This window comes from Chlamydotis macqueenii, chromosome 17, assembly GCF_036417535.1.
Source record: "Chlamydotis macqueenii isolate bChlMac1 chromosome 17, bChlMac1.mat, whole genome shotgun sequence".
NCBI lineage: Eukaryota > Metazoa > Chordata > Aves > Otidiformes > Otididae > Chlamydotis > Chlamydotis macqueenii.
The window spans coordinates 1,881,839-1,900,440 of record NC_141572.1 but is presented as its reverse complement, the minus strand read 5'-3'; the positions used below and the strand labels follow the sequence as shown (position 1 = coordinate 1,900,440).

The window sequence follows — 18,602 nt, the reverse complement described above, 5'->3', positions numbered from 1 at the left end:
CAGCCACCCCGCGATAAAGCAGAAACACACACCGTGCACACGACGGCGGCTCCTCCAGCGAGCCAAGGGGCTCAGCTCTGAGCGGGGCAGCGGGGCACGGGGCTCACGCTGCAGGGAAGGGGCCGGCGAGACCGAAAGAACCAGGCGGGAGCGCACACGCAAAGGACGGTTTTTATTGGGGTTCTCGTCGTAGGAGAGCAGCTGTACTGACCAACACACAGAAGCAGCTTAGCTGTGCCAAAATAACCCTTTAAAAAATAAACCTAACAGCGGAACGAATGATGCGCGGCACGCCAGCCACCACCCGCGGCGGCCGGCGAACCCCGCAGTCCGTGAGCGGTGCTACCGGGCGTGCAGCAGCAGCCCTCCTCCGCACAATAAATATGAAAAGAGTACAGAAACCCAAGAATGATTCTCATAGATACAATATCTCAAGTTATTTACAGATACTGGCTTTTCTTAGCATTAAATTACACACTGGAAACAGGTTCTCTTTCAATATATTTCTGTAAATCACTAAATCTGCTCCTTTTTCTTTTTTTGTTTTTAAGGACCGAATGCAGTCACCGAACAGTGCTCGTAAGAACGCCTCTCCTAGGATGCTCTCGCTTTATTCTGTTTTTCAGACTCATTTTTAATATCTGCCGTCCCTCCTGCTCTCCGATCTCTCCCTTTCCCCGAGGAAAAGCTGCCTGCCGCAGCCAGGAAAGCCTCTTCCCAGCCCCGCATCCGGGCGAGCCCGGAGCCTGCTCTGCCTCCTTTTCCAGCCCGGCAGCACAGCCTGTCACACGAACCCGGATAAATCCCGACCTGGGTGTAAAACCAGCTTCCCGATGCCGTCCCTGGGTTTGCTAACAAAGCCCTGCTTGGGCTCGCGTCAGGTCTGCGGCACCGGCCTCGGCGCCGTCCCGCTCACGGCACGATTCTGGGGGTGACACCAAGAACCCGCCATCCCACCAGCGCCGGCTCCGCGCCCAGCGCCGGCCAGCGCCACAGCTCGCTCCTCGCCCGCAAACACCAACCACCAGCAGGCAGGCACGGGAGGGGAAAAGGGGAAACAAGGCAAGAAGCAGGGCGAGGGGAAACGCAGCCGCCCGTCCGCGCGAGGTGAGGCGGCCGCAGCAGCACGGCCGGCAAAAGCCACACCTCGCCCTGGAGATGCCCCGAGGAGCAGGTACTTCACGCTCCGCCACCGCGGGAGTGAAAAGCACGTGCTCTACCTTGAGCACTCCTCAAACCGCAGAGGCCACGGCTGCAACTGGGATTATTTTTAGCAAATGAGCTATCTGCTGAATTTCCTGCTATTTTTGTACCTTGCTCGGGAAGGGGGAGCCTGGTTTGGTCACCTACAGACGTGCCCAGGGCTAGCGGCGCTCTGGCCCGCGCTCCCCGCCGCTCTCCCGCTCAGCGGGCCCGCATCCCGGGGGTCTGCCGTGCAGCTGACCCTGCTGCCCCCCCGGCCCAGCCTGCCCCGCCACCACCCGCAGAGAGGGGCTGGCTCGCGAGGCCGGTTCGGCTCAGGGAGCGGGGGTTTGCCTTCCTGACACCCCAGGGATGATCCCTGCCGGGGTCCCGGAGCGCCCACTCCCCTCCTCGGCTGCGGCACGGGGACGAGCACAGCGCTGCACCACGGCCGCGCGGCTCCGCAGGGCACCTCCTGCCTTCTCGGGCTCTAGCCTGTCTTTAAGGACACAGCCGCCACTCTGAAACTGCAAAAACACTTCCCAGCAAACACATTTCTGCGAAAATCGATGCGAGTTAGCCCGTCCCTGCCCGACGCCTGAGCCAGCCCGGCGGAAGGCAGGGCTCCCAGCAGACCCGCAGCGCCCCGGCGCTGGAGCTGCCGCCTCTCCGGGCTCTGCCGCCGCTCCCTCCATAACCTTGGGGTGACAGAGCTTCGCAGCGTCTGAGCTTTTGCAAATACCAAGCTAATCCCTTGCCCCGCTGTAAGTCCTTAATTCTCATTAACCCAGACAGACTCCTGTAACTAAACATCTCTCCGGGATGCCGAGGAAGAAAGGGGAAACACAGAAACACCCAGCCGAGGGTGTTACTCGCAAGAAACTTCCAGATGTTTCTGCATCCGTGAGCCACTGCACTTCAGACGGGCCCGAGGCGCTGGAACCACTACGCTCGTCACAGAGGGGAAGCTGGGCAGGCTGACCGGAGCTACTCCGACTTTGTTACGAAAAACAGAATAAAGCTGGCCCATCCTGCTTGAAAGGAACTGCTCTTTCTACACACACGGAGCAGAAACTCTGTGGAATGTCCGAAGTTGGAGAAACATGTATTTAATAAATAATATAAAATGCTTTCTTGTTAAAATAGAATTCTTGGTTTATACCTACATAGCATAGCAACCTTTACATAAACAAAATAAAGCTGGGTCTGTGATGATTAGTTTAACACAAAATAAAAATACAATTTAACAACAGTATCAAACAGCCAATGTCCAACCCACACAATATGTACACCATGGAATAGAAATCAACAGAAAACAAAAGTAGATTACCTTGAAACTCCTCAGACGTTTGGATATACATATGTTCTCTGTATATTTTAGATATTTTCCTTTTTTTTTTTACAATATTAAAATTAATACTATGCTTTTTCAAAATATGCTCTTCAGATTTTTTTTAAATTTGTGGAATTGCCTCATTCCTTACATGAATCGACACAACTAGAATTATTTACTTTCTACTGTACACTTCACAACAGTCCTTCCCCCGTACACATCCCTAGCGCGAGCACGGCAGAGCCAGCCAAGGGCACCGCTGCGCTCTGCGGCGCGGCGAGCAGCCGAAGCGGCGCGGCTGCGCAGGTCTGCAGCGCGCAGATCCGGACGCTGTTAAAGCAGCCGGTGCTAAAACCGGGCGGCTGCCAGGGAAGAGGAGCACGCGGGGCTCAGGATTTCACCGCTCACGGCTGATTCACTCCCACCCCACGGAGCGCTCACGCACAAACCACCGCACGCGCCGGGGGCTCAGTCCTGCCGCGGTGGCAAGGCCGCTGTACAAAACCAGCGCCACCCCAAGCAGCACCACTGGACACCGCCAGCACCCACCTGCACAGGAGCACGGCTTGGACAAACTGGTTCGGTTTAGCACCAACTGCACAGGGCTTCCTACCGTCTACGGACTGGACCGCACACACCTGCGTTTACGTTCAAACCCAAACCAACCCATCATCCCATTTCCTTTTCCCTGCCCTCAACGGAAGCAGGAGAGGAAAGCCTTCCGTGGTGTTTCTAAAGGAAGGCTGTTGAAATGGACACTCCGAGCGCGACCCAGCCGAGCTGTACCTCCCGGGGCCGCGTGCCGTCACCGTGTGCCGCCAGCACAGCGCTGTGCGTACCCGCCAGCTCTCCCACCCGCACACCCGACGATTACTAGCACGCTCAGAACCTGGTTTTGGAGCCTAACGGGAGGTACCATACTAGGAACGTCAGCACAAGCGGATCGGCTCTGGCATTCGCACCAGCGAGGCGTATCTCGCACCAGCAAGGCGTATCTCCCAGCAGCGGCCGGAGAAGGAACTCGAGTGCAGCCACAGGCTCTGCAGGACCAGCGACAAGACACAGCCCAAGCACAGCTAAGAAGAAGATTTTATACTTAGAAAACTGGCTAGCCTACACTGAGATGGAGGATTTTAGAAAAATCAGGAAATGTTCCTTTAATGGTTTTGTGAATTTACAAAATAATTATCAAATAATTCTGAATAACAAAAACTGCCTAATCTCTACCCGCAGCGACGGGACACCTTGGCTGACACGGCACCCAGGGAACACCTCGCAGCGCCGGCCACGCTCACGTCCAGCTCCAAACAGCTCCTCGGTCACACTCCGCTTGCAGCGGGAACAACTGCTGCTTTGCTTCCCCCGCACTTCAATTCCAACTCACAGAAGTCTGATTTTGGCTGGAATTTGCTGTATCCCCGATCCCACAGCGAGACACTGATTTACAGCAGCTCCCAGGTATCAGAAACGCCAGCCCGCCTCGGGGCGGAGGGCAAGGCGCGGGGCAGGAGAAGCCCAGGGAAGCCAGCCGCAGCTCTCCTCAAAGCGTCGGGGCGCCCAGCTCCCGCAGAAACCACGCGTCTCCCTGCCACCGCGCCGCTCGCTTGCCTTCCAGGACCCAGCCTTACTGCATTTGTGGGCAAAGAGCGTTGGAAAAGAATTCCTGCAGCACTGGAGACATGTGGATGTGTCAGGGGAGTGTTTAATACAGCTCCACCTGGCATGTCATTCCCTATTTTGAAATATAAGAAATTATTTCCATACATGCTTACATCTTCAGTATGGCTGAATTTTTTTAAAGGACTTTCAGGTAATTTGTTTAAAAGTCTGTTTGTAATCATTCACTCAGCTCTGCTGATGCCCAAAACTTTAATTTCTTTTATCTTTGCTTCCCTGAACTTTAAAAAAAAAAAAATATATCCTACAAATGTGGTCAAAATGCATAAAAGACAGTGCCGTGCCTTACTTTCTCTGCGTTCAACCAGATTTCCCACGCACACAGCTGAAGATCCCCATGGAGAACAACACCATCAAGAATCTTTGTCCAAGGAAAAGCTTCAGGGAATTTGGTACCTAAACCAGGAATGATCAGCTCGGAGCAGCATCTGACCTGTTGCTTTGCAGGGCGCAATTCCAGCTCTCCCTCCACACCAGAAGACCAGTCCCTTCCACACAGAACTCCACTTGCTACTGGGAACCCACCTTCCCCGACGCGTACGGGAGTTTTTCGCTACAGCACTCTCTCCTTCTCTCCTAACCGCACAGTTGTGTACGAGTCACAAATACAAAGCTTCCACAGACTGTCGGTCAATCGGTTGACTGAACCAATCTTTTACCATCCCGCTCCCGTGTGACACTGGTGTGCGGTGCTGACCACGGCACAGCCCAGCTGCTGAGCACCCAGCGAGGCAATCAGGACCGTGCTAACGAGCATGCTCTAGGGCCATCCCTGCTCCGTTCCACTTCAAAATACACACGCTCCTGTCAACCAATACCAAGCCGCCGTTTCATACAAAATCTATGGTTTCGAGGCACAATTTCCCAACTGCAGACAGCGCCCGGAAGCTACGGTACGCTGCACCAGCAACGCAAACCTCCGCCAGCAAGGATTCAGCGTGAAGAGCAACTGAAACCAAAACCAAACAGCGTGGAAAATAACTGAACGAGCAGAATGAGCTGATAATGAACTAAGAAAGTATGAACAAGTTACGTGAGAACTAAGCGCAGTTGTTATCACAATCTTGAGGGGTTTTTTCCAAATGAAGAAGAAAAATAAAGAGCACTGCATGGTATTGTAGGAAAAGCTTAACAGCATCAGCACTCAGCGCCAGGAAGATGGGAATTCTGTGCCACAGCTCGGTGAACACCGCCTCTGCTCCTTACAGAGGGTGCTGAGAAGCTGACCATCACTTACTAGTAAGAACAACGGAGAAGTCGGTACTCTTTTTACAGAGTAATTCGAAAAATAGAAGGGAAAAAAAAAATAAAAATCAAAAGGTATCACCTGACTCCCGTGAGGTATCTCCCAAAACGCGTTTCTCCCTTTGTGCTGCACCGGTGACAGGGCAGAGCGTGCACGGCCGTGAAAGCACATGCTACGCAGAGTGAAGCCGCTCGCGCTTCTAGAAGCAAATACATCCAATTGTACTACAAGTGTGCTCAGGATAAACAAGCACTTTCAAAATAATTCTCCTATTTTTGCCAATTTGTACTTTTCCACGAGGAAATAGGCTTACGGCTCTGGTTACCTGCTCACCACACAAGCCAGGCAGGCGGGCAGAGTCGGCGGTCGGTGCAACTTCTGCTCCCATTTACGGAGATACAATTCCTATCATCCTCAGGACCATGAGAGCTGTACCACCATAATTGGGCAGAAAATATTCTCTAAGGTGTTTAATGAATCAGAAAAAAAGCTTAAAGCAAGCCCTGACCTCTCTCTTACAAAACATGACAATGACCAGGGAAAGGCTGACCTCACACGCCTAGAGCTGACTAACAGTTAAGAGATTATTTCGTGACTTCAGCAAGAGTTTCCACGTGACACGACTGATGTCTCAAGTAGAATTAATATCAATCTGGCGTTTGATCAGCTCATTCTGTCAGTTCCAACCTCAGCACTCTCAGACCATTTTCAGTGCGGACAGTTTGAACTCTCTAGAGAAGAAAATCAGAAATCCTTTCGTAAGCTGAGCCATGTGATGCGCGCGCGAGCCTGCTGAGCTGAGCTACAGTGACGGTCTGGGATATCTACGCTATGAGAACACACTCGCTGAATGTTTCTGTGTACAACAGAGAAGGATCCACGAGTCCCGTGACTGAGGAGCGATCCAGGATACGTACCGAGGTACCCAGACACTTTGACCCAGCACATGCGCTAGAATGCATTGGATTGGAATCATTTCTTTTTAATTTTTAAAAAGTGCAGTTGACCTGAAATGGAAAAGAACGGTCTTTATGTTCACTGTAAACTTGTCAAAAGGAATCTGCTCTTTAAAAACTGTGCTAAAATAGTCAATTTATACAACAGAGCACTAGATGAAGCCACCACAAACTCCTCTTCACCAATTATTACTCTATTGTGTCAGTTATAGTACTGCATATACGTAGAAGAAGCGAAACGGTGGTAGCTACTATTAGTGAGTACAACAAACCAAGTGAACAATCTGAGTTCAATGTTTCCATGAAGTAGCAGTAACATTTAAACCACAGGACAGTTAGAATTCAGTACTTCGAAGTGCATAAGAGTCACGCTGTTGACCATCAGCAGTATGGAGAAAGGTTATTACGGAGTCAGCAGTAACGGTGGGAAAGAAGACGGCAACACGACAGAGTACAGGTTATCCAACATGGCAAGGCTGCAGCTCCTCCGCAGTCGGGGGTTTTGTCGGTATCACACACGCAGGTGCGATCCCAGCCAGCAGTAACCGTTCCAGTCTCCAGGCTTGGCGCGCACCAAACGAGGGTACTGCAGGGAAAACAGCGTCCTCCTTCCATCAGTAGTTCGAGAGTAACGGACCCCGCCGGGGTGCGGGAACGCGTGGGAGCAACATGCAGCCTCTACGCTTGGCGATTTCCACCGCTGCTAGGAGCACGAATTCACTTGCCAGTGTTCCAGTCTTCACAACCTCCAGAGACAGAGTTCTGACATTATCCCACGCTGTAAACATCTAATTCCTCCTCTTCCAAGCATATCCCACGGCCAGGATTGCACAAAGTAATTCATAATGATCTGTGAAACTCAACGTGTTCACGAAGTAGCTTTCCCTACGTGAGCTTTGTTCTGTTTCTCCTACAGCCCATTGCTATTCCTGTGGCTGAGCGGTGGTTTTGAAAGCTCTACGACTGTTGAGCGAGATTTATTGAGAAACTTGGGAGCCCGACGCAGCAACCTCTGTGCCTCAGTGAAAGCTTCTGTCAGCTCTTTTTTCCACTGAACAAATTCTGGGTCGCTCTGAAAGAGATACAGAAGTAGTTTGGCACTTCATAGCAAACTGCCAATAGCGCCTTCTCTCTTAGAGAGCACTTTAAGCAATTTATTTTAACTCTCTGAAGGCATGAGTAACATGGACATGGAAAATGTGCAGCCCTTTGCTCCTCTGCTACCTCACCGAAGCCCAAGGCGGCAGCAGCTACAGCCAGTGAAGATGTCTGGAGCACTTGCGTACATCCTCCCTCGCAAACACGTTCGCTGCCATCAACCAACGGCAGCGCGACACGTGCCAGCCAGGCCCTGGAAGCCCACTTGTGTCGGGCAGCTTTGAAGTTGTTAGCTATTGATTAAACCGAACTCATTTCGGCCCAAACACCACTGAAATCCATGACAGAAACCGGCATAGCTGCAGGTTTCCTGCTTTCAAAATCTAAGTGGGATAAAAACTTCCCAGTTTTGCCTAGGTTCTGCTCTGCCTCATAAAGTACAGTTAGTCAAGAGATAACACGAGCACCTGAAAAACTTTTCAATCATTTCACCATCTGTCAAACCATCCGATTAAACAGTTACTGAAAAGCAAGCGTCTCACCTCACACTGTAGGACAAACTGTTTTCCTCCTTTAATTCTCAGTAAGATGCATTTCTTATCTTTAATTTGTGTTTCTTCAACAGATACTATTTGCTCCATTGTCAGCAGGTTTTGCTGTAGCATTTGCAGAAATAAAGCAGAGAGATGATTCAAAAAAATCTGTTGCCCATCAAATACAGCCACTATCTAATTCTTCTGGACTACCCAAGTAAATCAAGTTATGAACGTCAACACTCATTACGCAAACATTTCTTTATTTCTGAAGACTGGGTCATGAACTAAAGATAGATGATAAGGTAAGAGAGAGATCTGGCAGGGGACTTGGTTGCTTCAACAGAGACAACAAAACATAAGCTAAGCAAGCCAGTAATGACAGCACGAAATAAAAATCTACAAATAGGTGTGTCTACAAGCAAAACAGTCAGTATTTTCCCTCAAGAGAGTTGCATATAACTTTATGTATTTTCCAAGTATTACTGCTGTTACCAAAAAAAAATTAAATAAATAAAAGGCAATCTTACTATTTCAAGGAGTTGGCAGGGAATATGTAAGCACTATAGACTTACAAAGAAGCAACCATACACAACAGTTTGCAGAAAAGCTCTCCCTATAGACCGTAAGTGGATAATAATGTTTTGAAATTCCCAAATCTTACTTAAGTAAATACACAAATGATCTGCCTAGCACATGACCACAGCTGGGCTAAACTAAAGTCCCGATAGCATTTTCGTTGAACTAAAATGCTATAGCGTTTATCACCTTACCAGTTTATGTTTTTTTGTATAAATAGTCCAGAGGTCCTAAACGAAAAACAACACCATGAACTACCAAATTCTTTTAAAAACATAACAAAACAAAGTAAACAGGTTTCTCAAGTCAACTTTGTGTTTCCTCAGTGCAGTGTAGGTACCCATGAACTAAAGCGATACTCAAGATAAGTTACTCAAATCCACCGGCCGTTCACTCAGGCAGAGCTCTGCTTCCGCGGGAGCTATGTCTGAGCACGAGCGCCCAGACTCGCCTCAGCATCACCTGTCCCCCACGCCCTCGGGAGCTGCTGCTCCCCCAGTGCCCTCACTTACCCGGGACTCGCCTTCTCCTCGCCATTCAAGCCGGTTCGGGAAGAGGTAAAAGTAACGACGCTGCCACTGAGTCAGGAAGGGGTTCCCCAGCTTCAGCATGTATCCGTGCATAATGCAGTCCTTCCCCAGGGCGTAATCTACAGCCAGAGGAAACATCAGGACGCAAAACAAGGCAGTGGTAAAAGCATTCTGCAGATGTGCTACGCTGAGAAAGGACACGGTCCTGAGCGCAGCGTGGCTCAACGTGCCCACACCAGGCCTGCAGCGGTGCGCAGGGCCAGCTCTGCCCTAATGACACGAGCTGATGCGGCTGCAGTGCGTAACCCAGAACACAATTTGGTTCTTAAAAAGTCTGTTATTAACTAGTAAAAGAACTGTATATTGCTCTCCAAAGCTCAGAGTTTGTGATGCAACATCCTGGTGCAAACCAGTGAAGTTTGCTGGAAGGGACCTCCTCTTTTCTTTCTCAACTTCTTTGTCAGGAAATCCAGTCCCACATACTCTTCTCTGAGCACACACCGTAAACAAAACCGATGAAAGGCTGTGCATGATGATGTTTATAGAGAGCACAAAAGATTTTCCAAAACATCATGTCATCATACAGCATTTCAAAACATTAAGAAACATCTTAAGAAACACAACGCTGGTTAAATGAATTCTAACAGTTCCTGGTGAATGACAGTAATATGAGAGTCTGTTGTGTGGAACTTCAAACACAGGAATTGCTATCTAGCAGCAAAAGATGGAGAGAAGTGTATTGGACAGATTACCTTCCTCGTGGCCAAGTTGCTTATTTTTAGCCCTTTTTCTGGCCTCAATTTTATCTGTGTCTGCATTTACTGCATCATAAACAGTTTCTGCTACTTCTTGCTGCCAACGCTCCGATATTACCAGAGGGAAGTTCTTGTACAATTCCTGGTCACTATCAAGCAACTTGCAAGAGAAAAACAACATAAAAGCCCAACATTTTAGTAACTTTTACTATTATTATCCTCAATAGTTAACAGTTACCCATACAACAATATGATTTTAAGATATATTGAACTCTAACCTTACCAGAACAAAGAGCTGCAAACAAGAGAGAACAGATACTGATTTAAGCTGAGATATTAACTGATACACAGAGAACAGGCCACCTGTCCAAATCCTGGTTGGTTTGATAGCTCTAAAAGCCTCACTTTGTCACATAATTAGTGTTAACAAAATGTCTAATTGTGATAAAAGCTTTCTCAGCACAAAGATTCCATGAATAAATGAAAAGGTATCTTTTACACAACAATGCATTCCACGCTTCCAGAGCTTAATTTTACATTCTTAATAATTAACCTTCAAATTTCAGCAGTGCATGCTGCAGACCTCACTTCTCCTGTTATATAGATTCTTTCCTCCCCTGATCCTTAACTACAGTACTTGACTTGAATAACACTGAAGGAAACTAAAATTACTGGATCTTCAGGAAGGACTGCTTGCTGCTGGACACAGCCACGTTCTGGGTTTAGCCACAAGGCACTTCGATGCAGTACAGAAATGTTTTCCCTGTAACTTTAGTACAGGTTCCCATTTGGGGATGAGTTCAAACTCTCTGCAGCCACTCCTCGGTTGCTTCGCTTTCTGTCAATCGGTGGAGAAACGAGACCTTTCTTTCCAAGAGCGAAACAAAGAGGCACCCTCGCCATCGGGGATGCAGCAACCCCACTGCACCGTCAAACAGCGGGCAGGGCTGCTGCGGCCCTCGCTGCGGCACAGGGCCGGGCAGGCACATCCCAACCCAAGGCAGGCACGCACACGGCTGCTCAGAGCAAACCCTGCGACTCCGGCCGCTGCGCAGCACACTGCATTGCAGGAGCAGGATAGGAAAGCCTTGCTTAATTCTCCTTCTGCAGCCAGGTCAGACACTCCCAGAATATTCTCGTCCTTTCCAGAGACCCATAGCCGTATCCCAGCAGGAAAACACACGCTGGATCTGAAGGCAGAAGACTTCTCTGCAATTCTACGCAAGTGGCATATGGGGACTCCTTACGGCATCCAAGTGAGAGAGGAAAGCCATGGGTATCCAGTGCTGGCCTTCCAGTTCATAATCTCAAAGAACACGTGTTCTTCTCGGTGTCACAGGACACCGCAGTATAAATATAACCCACAGGGCCGACACAGGAGAGCAAGGCTCTCCAAACTGACGTCCTCACGGGCAGAGACAGCTCCTGACACCTTCATGGAAGCTCCGGCTGCAGCTGACTCAGAGGCACGAATTATTCAGTCCCTCCTAAAAGACTGTGACATCCCAGTGAAAGCGCAGAGCAAAATGTACGTGATATCCCTCTCTGACTCAGGACTAAGAATAAATTTACCTTACAGGCAGCCTGAACAAAGATTACATGGAAACGATCTGGTGATACGATTTACAGGCCATGCTGAGAACACCTGATCCCCTCAAATAAATAAAAATGCCACCTGGTTTCTCCTGGCAAAATGTTCCTCCAAATTCTGGCATTCCAGAACTGGAGGAAACTGGAATCCTGTTAGACTAACACTGACGCTGAAGATGGGGAGGTTTCTGGGATAAAGAACATCTTGGGTTCTCTGCATTTCTCTTTAAACACGTAAAATCTTTTCTGTGCCAACTTCTGTAATTACAGCAGGTGACACTGACAGACAAGCTCCTTTTTAGGCACAGCGAGTGCTTAACATGTTTTTTTGCTTATAAAGTTTAGAGTAATTACTTTCTCTCCTGACTCACTTCTGTAATAACAATAATAAAGTTTGATCTATTGAAGAAACGTAGGACAAAAATAACGAGCGGGGCAGACCCGCGACAAGCCCTGATTCACCCGAGGTCTCAAAGCACCAGGGAGGCGTCAGAAGAGCAGACGAATATGCCGGGTACGTCACACCACCGTCACAGAAGTCGGAAATGGGCCAGCAGCTTTAACTTTTCTTTTTTTTCTTTTACATGGTTTGCATTGCATTTTGGATAATATCAGAACCTGAAAGCTTCTTTTATCACTTTTTTAACTTATAAAGTTGCTACCATTAATACAGTTTGTCATTTTACAAATGGCAATGAGAGTTTTCCAATGCACTCTCTGACCATGAAGTAATGCTATTGAAATACGGTTTAGATCAATTCATCCAAGCTACCAGAAACAAATTAAAGTTTTTAGAACTACAAACCATTGGAAAGCTGAGGATTTCCCAAAAGTTGTTTGACCATTTGAAATATCTGCTTTATCATATAAAACTTAAGGTAGATTTTAGTCAATCTAAAAAATAAAACATAAAGACTTGGCAAGCAACAACAAACCACCCAAGCAGCCCAAGCCACCTCTTCATGAGAGCATGGATTAACTTTCCAAACGTGAAAGCAATTCCCTGCGCGTTCAGCACGCACACATGACAAGTTAAGCACAGCAGCCACCGTGCCGTTCTCCACCTCCCATTTAAAGTTGTATACCTTAATGCCTTTAGTGTCCTCTTCATCAAACGACCCAATATCAAAAGCATCTGCTGCATTTACTTCTCCCCGGGGAGGAATCAATGGTGGAAGATACTAGAAATTAAAAACAGCATAATTAAAGACAAATTAATGGACATAATTTAAATCCGTTCTGTTGACATACACGGCATTTTTACTTTTCGCACAAATTACACATGACTGGGCAAAAGTACGTCCCTTGAAATTCAGGAAAAAGCCCTACAGCTTAGCGCCAGCTACGCAGAAGAAACCATGCAGCCACTTGACCCTACAAAAGTACTGTTTCAGTACTGACAATGAGGAACACTTGTAGGAACGAATATACAGCAGTTTGCATCCATCCTCCACATATTCGTGCAAATAACTGCACGTGCTGGAGACTGGTACTCTGCAGTTTTCTGTCCATGACCTGCTCAGGCTTATTTTCTTTTAGCTGCCTTACCACGTAAGTGAAGGTTACGATCTCAGTCCTTTACCTTTTGTAAATAGACCTGCTGCCAATCAATGCCTTTGAAGAAAGGATGCTCTTTCACTTCTTGTGCGCTGCCAAAGAAAAGTACCTGAAGTTACAAAACGAAGGGGCTTTTCAAATATATTTGAGAAATACAAAGCCTTCAAAGGTTACATTTCTATCACACAGGGGAAAAAAAAAAGGCAAAAAAAAAAAGTTTTCCTAGGTAAACAACAGAACAACAGGAGAGGAGACTTTCATGTGGAAACAGTGGGAACAGTGCCAAGCACTCACTCTTGTTTTGCTCTGGTATTCCATCATTTCAAACAAGCAATGCTCGCCTGTTGTCAGATCCGTACACTAAGTAACAGGCTTCTTCCACTCCACTTGATATTATACATGTTTTACGGCAAAACAAGCAACTGCTCTTGATAGGCTGAAAAACAATCTCAGGTCATTATCACAGAGCTCTCCATGATAAAACCCCCTGAATGCCTCACTGGAATCAGAGCCAGCTCCAGTCTCAGGCGTGACTCTCAATTCACAGGTATCACACGCTGCCAAGGGCTTCTCAACAGTTCCTTACTCCTCCCATCAGCTTCTCTCCTCGTCTCACACAAGGCACACACTTGCTTTTTAATTAGGTGCTAATAACAATTTCAGTTAACAGCTATGAGAAAGGTAAGCCTGGCAGGAGCAAGCAGTGTTCTGTAGTCAATAAACGACAACAACAAAAAAAAAGCAGCTCTTTTCCTTAGAATCCTGAAACAGCCAGGTGCATCTGGAAGCAGAGGCAAGGCACAACGAAGCAAGCACTCACGGCTTTGTGCCTGGTGGTTTGGGGGTGGGGGTTTTTGTGCATAGTACGCTCCTATTACTACAGCTACAATATCAGCAATAAATTTCAGCTATGAATATGTCTGAATCAAGTAATACGAGTTCATGCCAAAACAGCTCAGGCAAAAACATAAAAACGCCACAGGGATGAAAAGCAGAAACACCCCTCAATGTAAGCACAACTGCAGGGAACTCGGGGGAAGCCTTGAGTGACAGAAATGGTCCACAAACTTGTCCACACCAGAGGGAGCTGAAATACAATTCCACGTAACAGCACTTTCAAACGTTCTTTCCAAAATTAAAAATCATGACATCAGGAAGCAGAGTTTTACTTGAAATTAATTCATTTACAGAGAAGTGGAGATTTTTAAAGGCAGTGGTCCAAGGGGCAGACAACACTCACCTTCTTCCTTGGCATCCAAGTCTCTTGCTAACATCCCGTTGCAGGAGCCCTTCCAAAAGGGACTTCAGTTCCGGGGAAAAGGAATCTGGTAGCTCCACATTCTACGAAAAAAAAAAAGGAGTACAAAAAGAGACATTTAATCATAGAAGTAGGGTGATTGCTTTCCCCACATAGGGGAGGAGCTTTTCTTTGATAATGTTTGTAAACAACTCTTGCACGTTAAGCACAGCTTTCTCAGAAAGCAGGCTGTCTAGCTCCGGTTTTTAGAGCAAAGGAGAGTTTACTGAACAAGAGCAATGGAACCGCAACTGCCACCAGGCTCCTTACCACGGTGAGCGTCATCCGGTCGATCTCATGCTTATCTTTGGTTTTGTGCTGTCTGAAAGGACTGTGACTGTAGAAATAAGAAAATGCACAAGTAAATGTCAAGCCATAACATATCAGGTTATTTCAGCTGTGGCAGCCCAGGAAAGAGTGTAGAATCCTTTTAGTCCCATTCTTCCACCTCATCAATCCTGTCCTGCAGAACAATAAAATAAGTGGTAAAACGTTTAGCATTTACGAGGAAAAACGAGACTTCACACACCAGCATACCGTGGCTACTAGCGACCTCAAAACCAGCAACGTTTGATCTCTTACAACTTTGTTTTCTTCTCTTACTGCAAAGAGCCACACCACTTTGCAAAAAGGTTTATCCTTCTTGTTTCCACTACAATTGTACGTGGTAGACATGAAAATCAAATCCAGAGAAAAGTGGCCATTCAGTTTCTCTAAAGACTGCACACAGACATCCCTGAAGGTTATCAGACTCAGGGCAATCTGACCTAGTTGCTCCGTACAGAGGCATGCAGAGGGTTAGTTTATTCTCAAATGCACTGATCCATCCTTAAAGGCGGTGTCTGAAATGCCTTACCAGTTACATCCGTGTCTCCCCAAAACCAGAACAGGTTCCTCTAACACGAAAACCCTGAACAGCTACCACAACACAGATATTTAAAAACACTAAGCTATACACGGAGACTGAGTACGACCTACAGAACTTACCGCTCATCTACATGCGAAGAATGAAGCAAGATCTTAAAGCAGATCAAACAGAAGATAATCACAGATACCACAGCTAACTGGGAAGATATTTGATGATATCTAGTAAATTACCAGCTCTATTCCTTTCCTGCTTTACAATTCTGGTTTGAGTTTGAATGTTTCCTTTTAGCTATAGAAGACCTTAGAAAATTACAGATTTACCATGCAGTAATTAAACAGCAGCATGAAAGAAAGCAGAAACATTTTAGTATAAGACTTCTTAGATTAGATTTAGGTTATAGTCCCTGTTTCTTACTTCCCTTCAAAAACTTGAAGGAATGGTATTTTTCAAAATTATGATGTTATTTACTTATCAACCCATCAATTAGCTATTACAAAGCATTCTGTCTTGCCACCAGCTTGATTTAAGTGGGGACCTGCTACTCAGGAGTTATTTTCCTTTCATTCTCAAAAACATTTCTGATTAATGGATCCGATGGACAAAGCAGGACTTCCATTTTCCTGTTTTTAGGCACCATAGGTAAGAAGGCAAGAGCAAACGGCTAACAGGCAGACTCCTGTACTTTGACAGTGAGGCTCCGAGTCGATCAGGGAAGCCAGTGTTTCACTGTGGACTTACGGGCAGATCTTATGCCAGACTAAGTTTATTAAACACAAATAAATGGCACCATGTGCCCAACCCTTGTTTTGGGATCTGAGTTGTTTAATTGGCTTCAGAATAGATGAGGCAGGATAGTTTACAATGAATAACTCCTGGGCTTCTGGCCGACCACCGATACCACCCCGCACATCTCTGTCAGAACATTCACAGCCCATGGACTGAGCTCTCCAGTGGGTTTCCACGGGAAACGGGACCATTTGCCCCTAGGCGCTAGCTCTTTCCTCACACAGCTTCAGTGCTGTGAAGGAAGAACCACACCAGAGTCAGCGGGATGCCCTAACCCTCTGTGCCCAGGTGACTCAAAAGGAACAGAAAAGACGAGGAGGCCACAGCGGCCCTGCCGGCAAAAGACGCTCTCCTCTCTCCTGGCAAATCCAGACTCTTGTGTGTCTTTCTACCTACAGAGTTCTTCAACGAGTGCTTAGAGAGACAGAGTACTGCTCACAGCTGCATGGTGTTGTCCAGACTGAGAAATACTTTTTTTTTCCCCAATTTAAACACCATTTCCTTCTTTATTGCACACTTACAGTTAGTCTACTTTGTGTTAATTATTGTTAAGTTGTTACAGCTTTATACGTCAATTCAGAAGTCACATGCTTACCATCCTTTGTACAGTGTCTGGGATGGAGGTAAGAGCTTACAATTAATTATTTGTGAGGACACAGGATGATCTAACTAATGATCAGTCTTTACAGAGCAGCACTCAAAAGCTTATAAGATTTTTTTCTGTTTTGCCATTAACACTTAGGATGCTACTTTCACCAAACACTTGGCAATCAGTGCTTCCTGACCGGTCAGATAAATCCCTTGGTCTTAACAAATCCAACATAGCCACACAAGTTTACTGAGACGGTCACGGCTGACAAGGCTGTAATCATTACGCACTTTCGTACGCCAATACGGTTACAGGCCACATTCAGCAAATGGATGCACCCACACATTACAACTTACCCAAGCACTACAGGAGAAAGACCAAGGATTGTGCTGAAAGGGGAACAGCGCAGCAAGGAGTTCCACCGTAACAGCAGGTCTTGGGCGTAAAATGAATCCATAACTCAACAGGGCTGCTAGTGTATTTTAGCAATGAATAACATCACATCATTTAAAATACTAACAACCGCCACGAGATAAGGAAATTGCCTGTCAGAAGAAGTCACCGGAGTGGATAGAGCATCTGCCCTCCTCACTCCCCATGCCTGTACCGAAGGGAAGCAGGGCTTGCGTTCTGTTTGTTTTGGAAGCAAAAAAAGCCCAGTTTAGTCTCACGTGCAGACGTGGTCTAAGCTGCAGAGATGGCAGTAAGATATAATTTTAGATAATATGTCACACATTACTTATTAGTATTTCAAGGGACAATGACGAGGCCTAGGCTGAAAAAAAAGCAGAGGAGATGAAATTTCACTCACCCTCTTAGAAGTTTGAAAAGCATGCAGCCTAAGGAGAACCAGTCCGCACTGCTATCATACGCTGTTCCCTTCTGGAGCACCTCGGGAGCCATGTACCCGTGGGTACCTCTGCGAAGCAGAAAGGGATAAAATCTTGATTACAACCAAAATTATCATGGGGAAAAAAAAATAAAATAAAATAAACCCAGTGTTTTCTCAATAAGATCGCCTAATTTAAAAAAGAATTAATTTCTGCGTGACAGACCTGCCCTTACCCACAGCCCAGAAACAGGGCGCGCAGAGCCGGGCTGCACGCTCTCGATGTGTCTCACACGTCCCCTTCCAGCCAACACCTGTGTGCTAGCGGCTGTTTAACAACAGGACACCCTTCCAAAGTCACGGCTGGTCACCACCAGAAGCTTCTGAATTGCAAATCTTTTAAGATATGACAGGATGAAGCTTTCCCTTTTTGCATAAATCCTGAGACTAAATCAGGGCAAACGAGGACCCAAGAATAAAACGTGCCAGGTGAGATGCGGAATACACACACAGCCCAAGAAATGCAGATCCCAGTTACGACCTGACGCCAAGAGGCGGAAAGGAACACCATTTGCCTCCAGTTCTACAAAGATCCAGAAAGAGAAAGACACAACAAATCCTGGTTTTCAGTCAGTTTTGGAATATTTAATTATCCATTTAGGACAATTAAAACAATCTGGTACTTTAACTCAGTCAGGTTCTTATCTTCTCTGAACAGTGAATCATCCTGAAATAATGTGTCATCTTCCAGCCACGCCTACACATCAGCTGCTACAACTGCGCAGGAAAACAGACAGAGAGACCCACAAACCTTGTCAGAGCACCCAGCTTAGCTGTGTTACAAAGCAAGCCTGTACCACGCACGTGGGGTTTTTTTTCCTTTAGGAAAAGTTAAATTATAAAGACACATAAAAGGCTTATTTAGCAATGATTGTACATGCAGCAAAGCTCCCACACACAATACTTACACACTAGCATGTGGCTTCTTTTTGGAGAAATCACAAGCCAGCCCAAGGTCCGATATCCTCACATGCCCATGTTCATCCAACAGGATATTTGCAGGCTAGAAATGCATCGACCCAGAAAGGTTACTGCTTGGTGTTTTTCCAGTTGATACAACTACAAATTCTCAGAACACAGTTAACTCATTCTCAAACGTCAATACTCTCTGTAATTGGTAATTGCCTTTTTTTTTTT

The 18,602-nt window shown here is 46.7% G+C and overlaps 1 protein-coding gene across 1 annotated transcript in view; it reads right to left on the bottom strand.

Moving 5' to 3' along the window:
- Positions 1-6,404: 6,404 nt before the first annotated feature.
- Positions 6,405-18,602, bottom strand: part of GRK3 (G protein-coupled receptor kinase 3) — a 68,012-nt gene continuing 55,814 nt past the window's right edge. Inside the window, exons 12-21 of the mRNA XM_086761493.1 lie at positions 18,374-18,468; positions 17,388-17,495; positions 14,604-14,670; positions 14,277-14,377; positions 13,062-13,128; positions 12,565-12,660; positions 9,887-10,049; positions 9,117-9,253; positions 8,035-8,148; positions 6,405-7,466 (exon numbers count right to left, since the gene is read on the bottom strand). Coding sequence (XP_086617619.1) covers positions 7,305-7,466; positions 8,035-8,148; positions 9,117-9,253; positions 9,887-10,049; positions 12,565-12,660; positions 13,062-13,128; positions 14,277-14,377; positions 14,604-14,670; positions 17,388-17,495; positions 18,374-18,468 — 1,110 coding nt within the window. The 3' untranslated portion in view covers positions 6,405-7,304. The remainder of the gene's footprint in view (positions 7,467-8,034; positions 8,149-9,116; positions 9,254-9,886; positions 10,050-12,564; positions 12,661-13,061; positions 13,129-14,276; positions 14,378-14,603; positions 14,671-17,387; positions 17,496-18,373; positions 18,469-18,602) is intronic.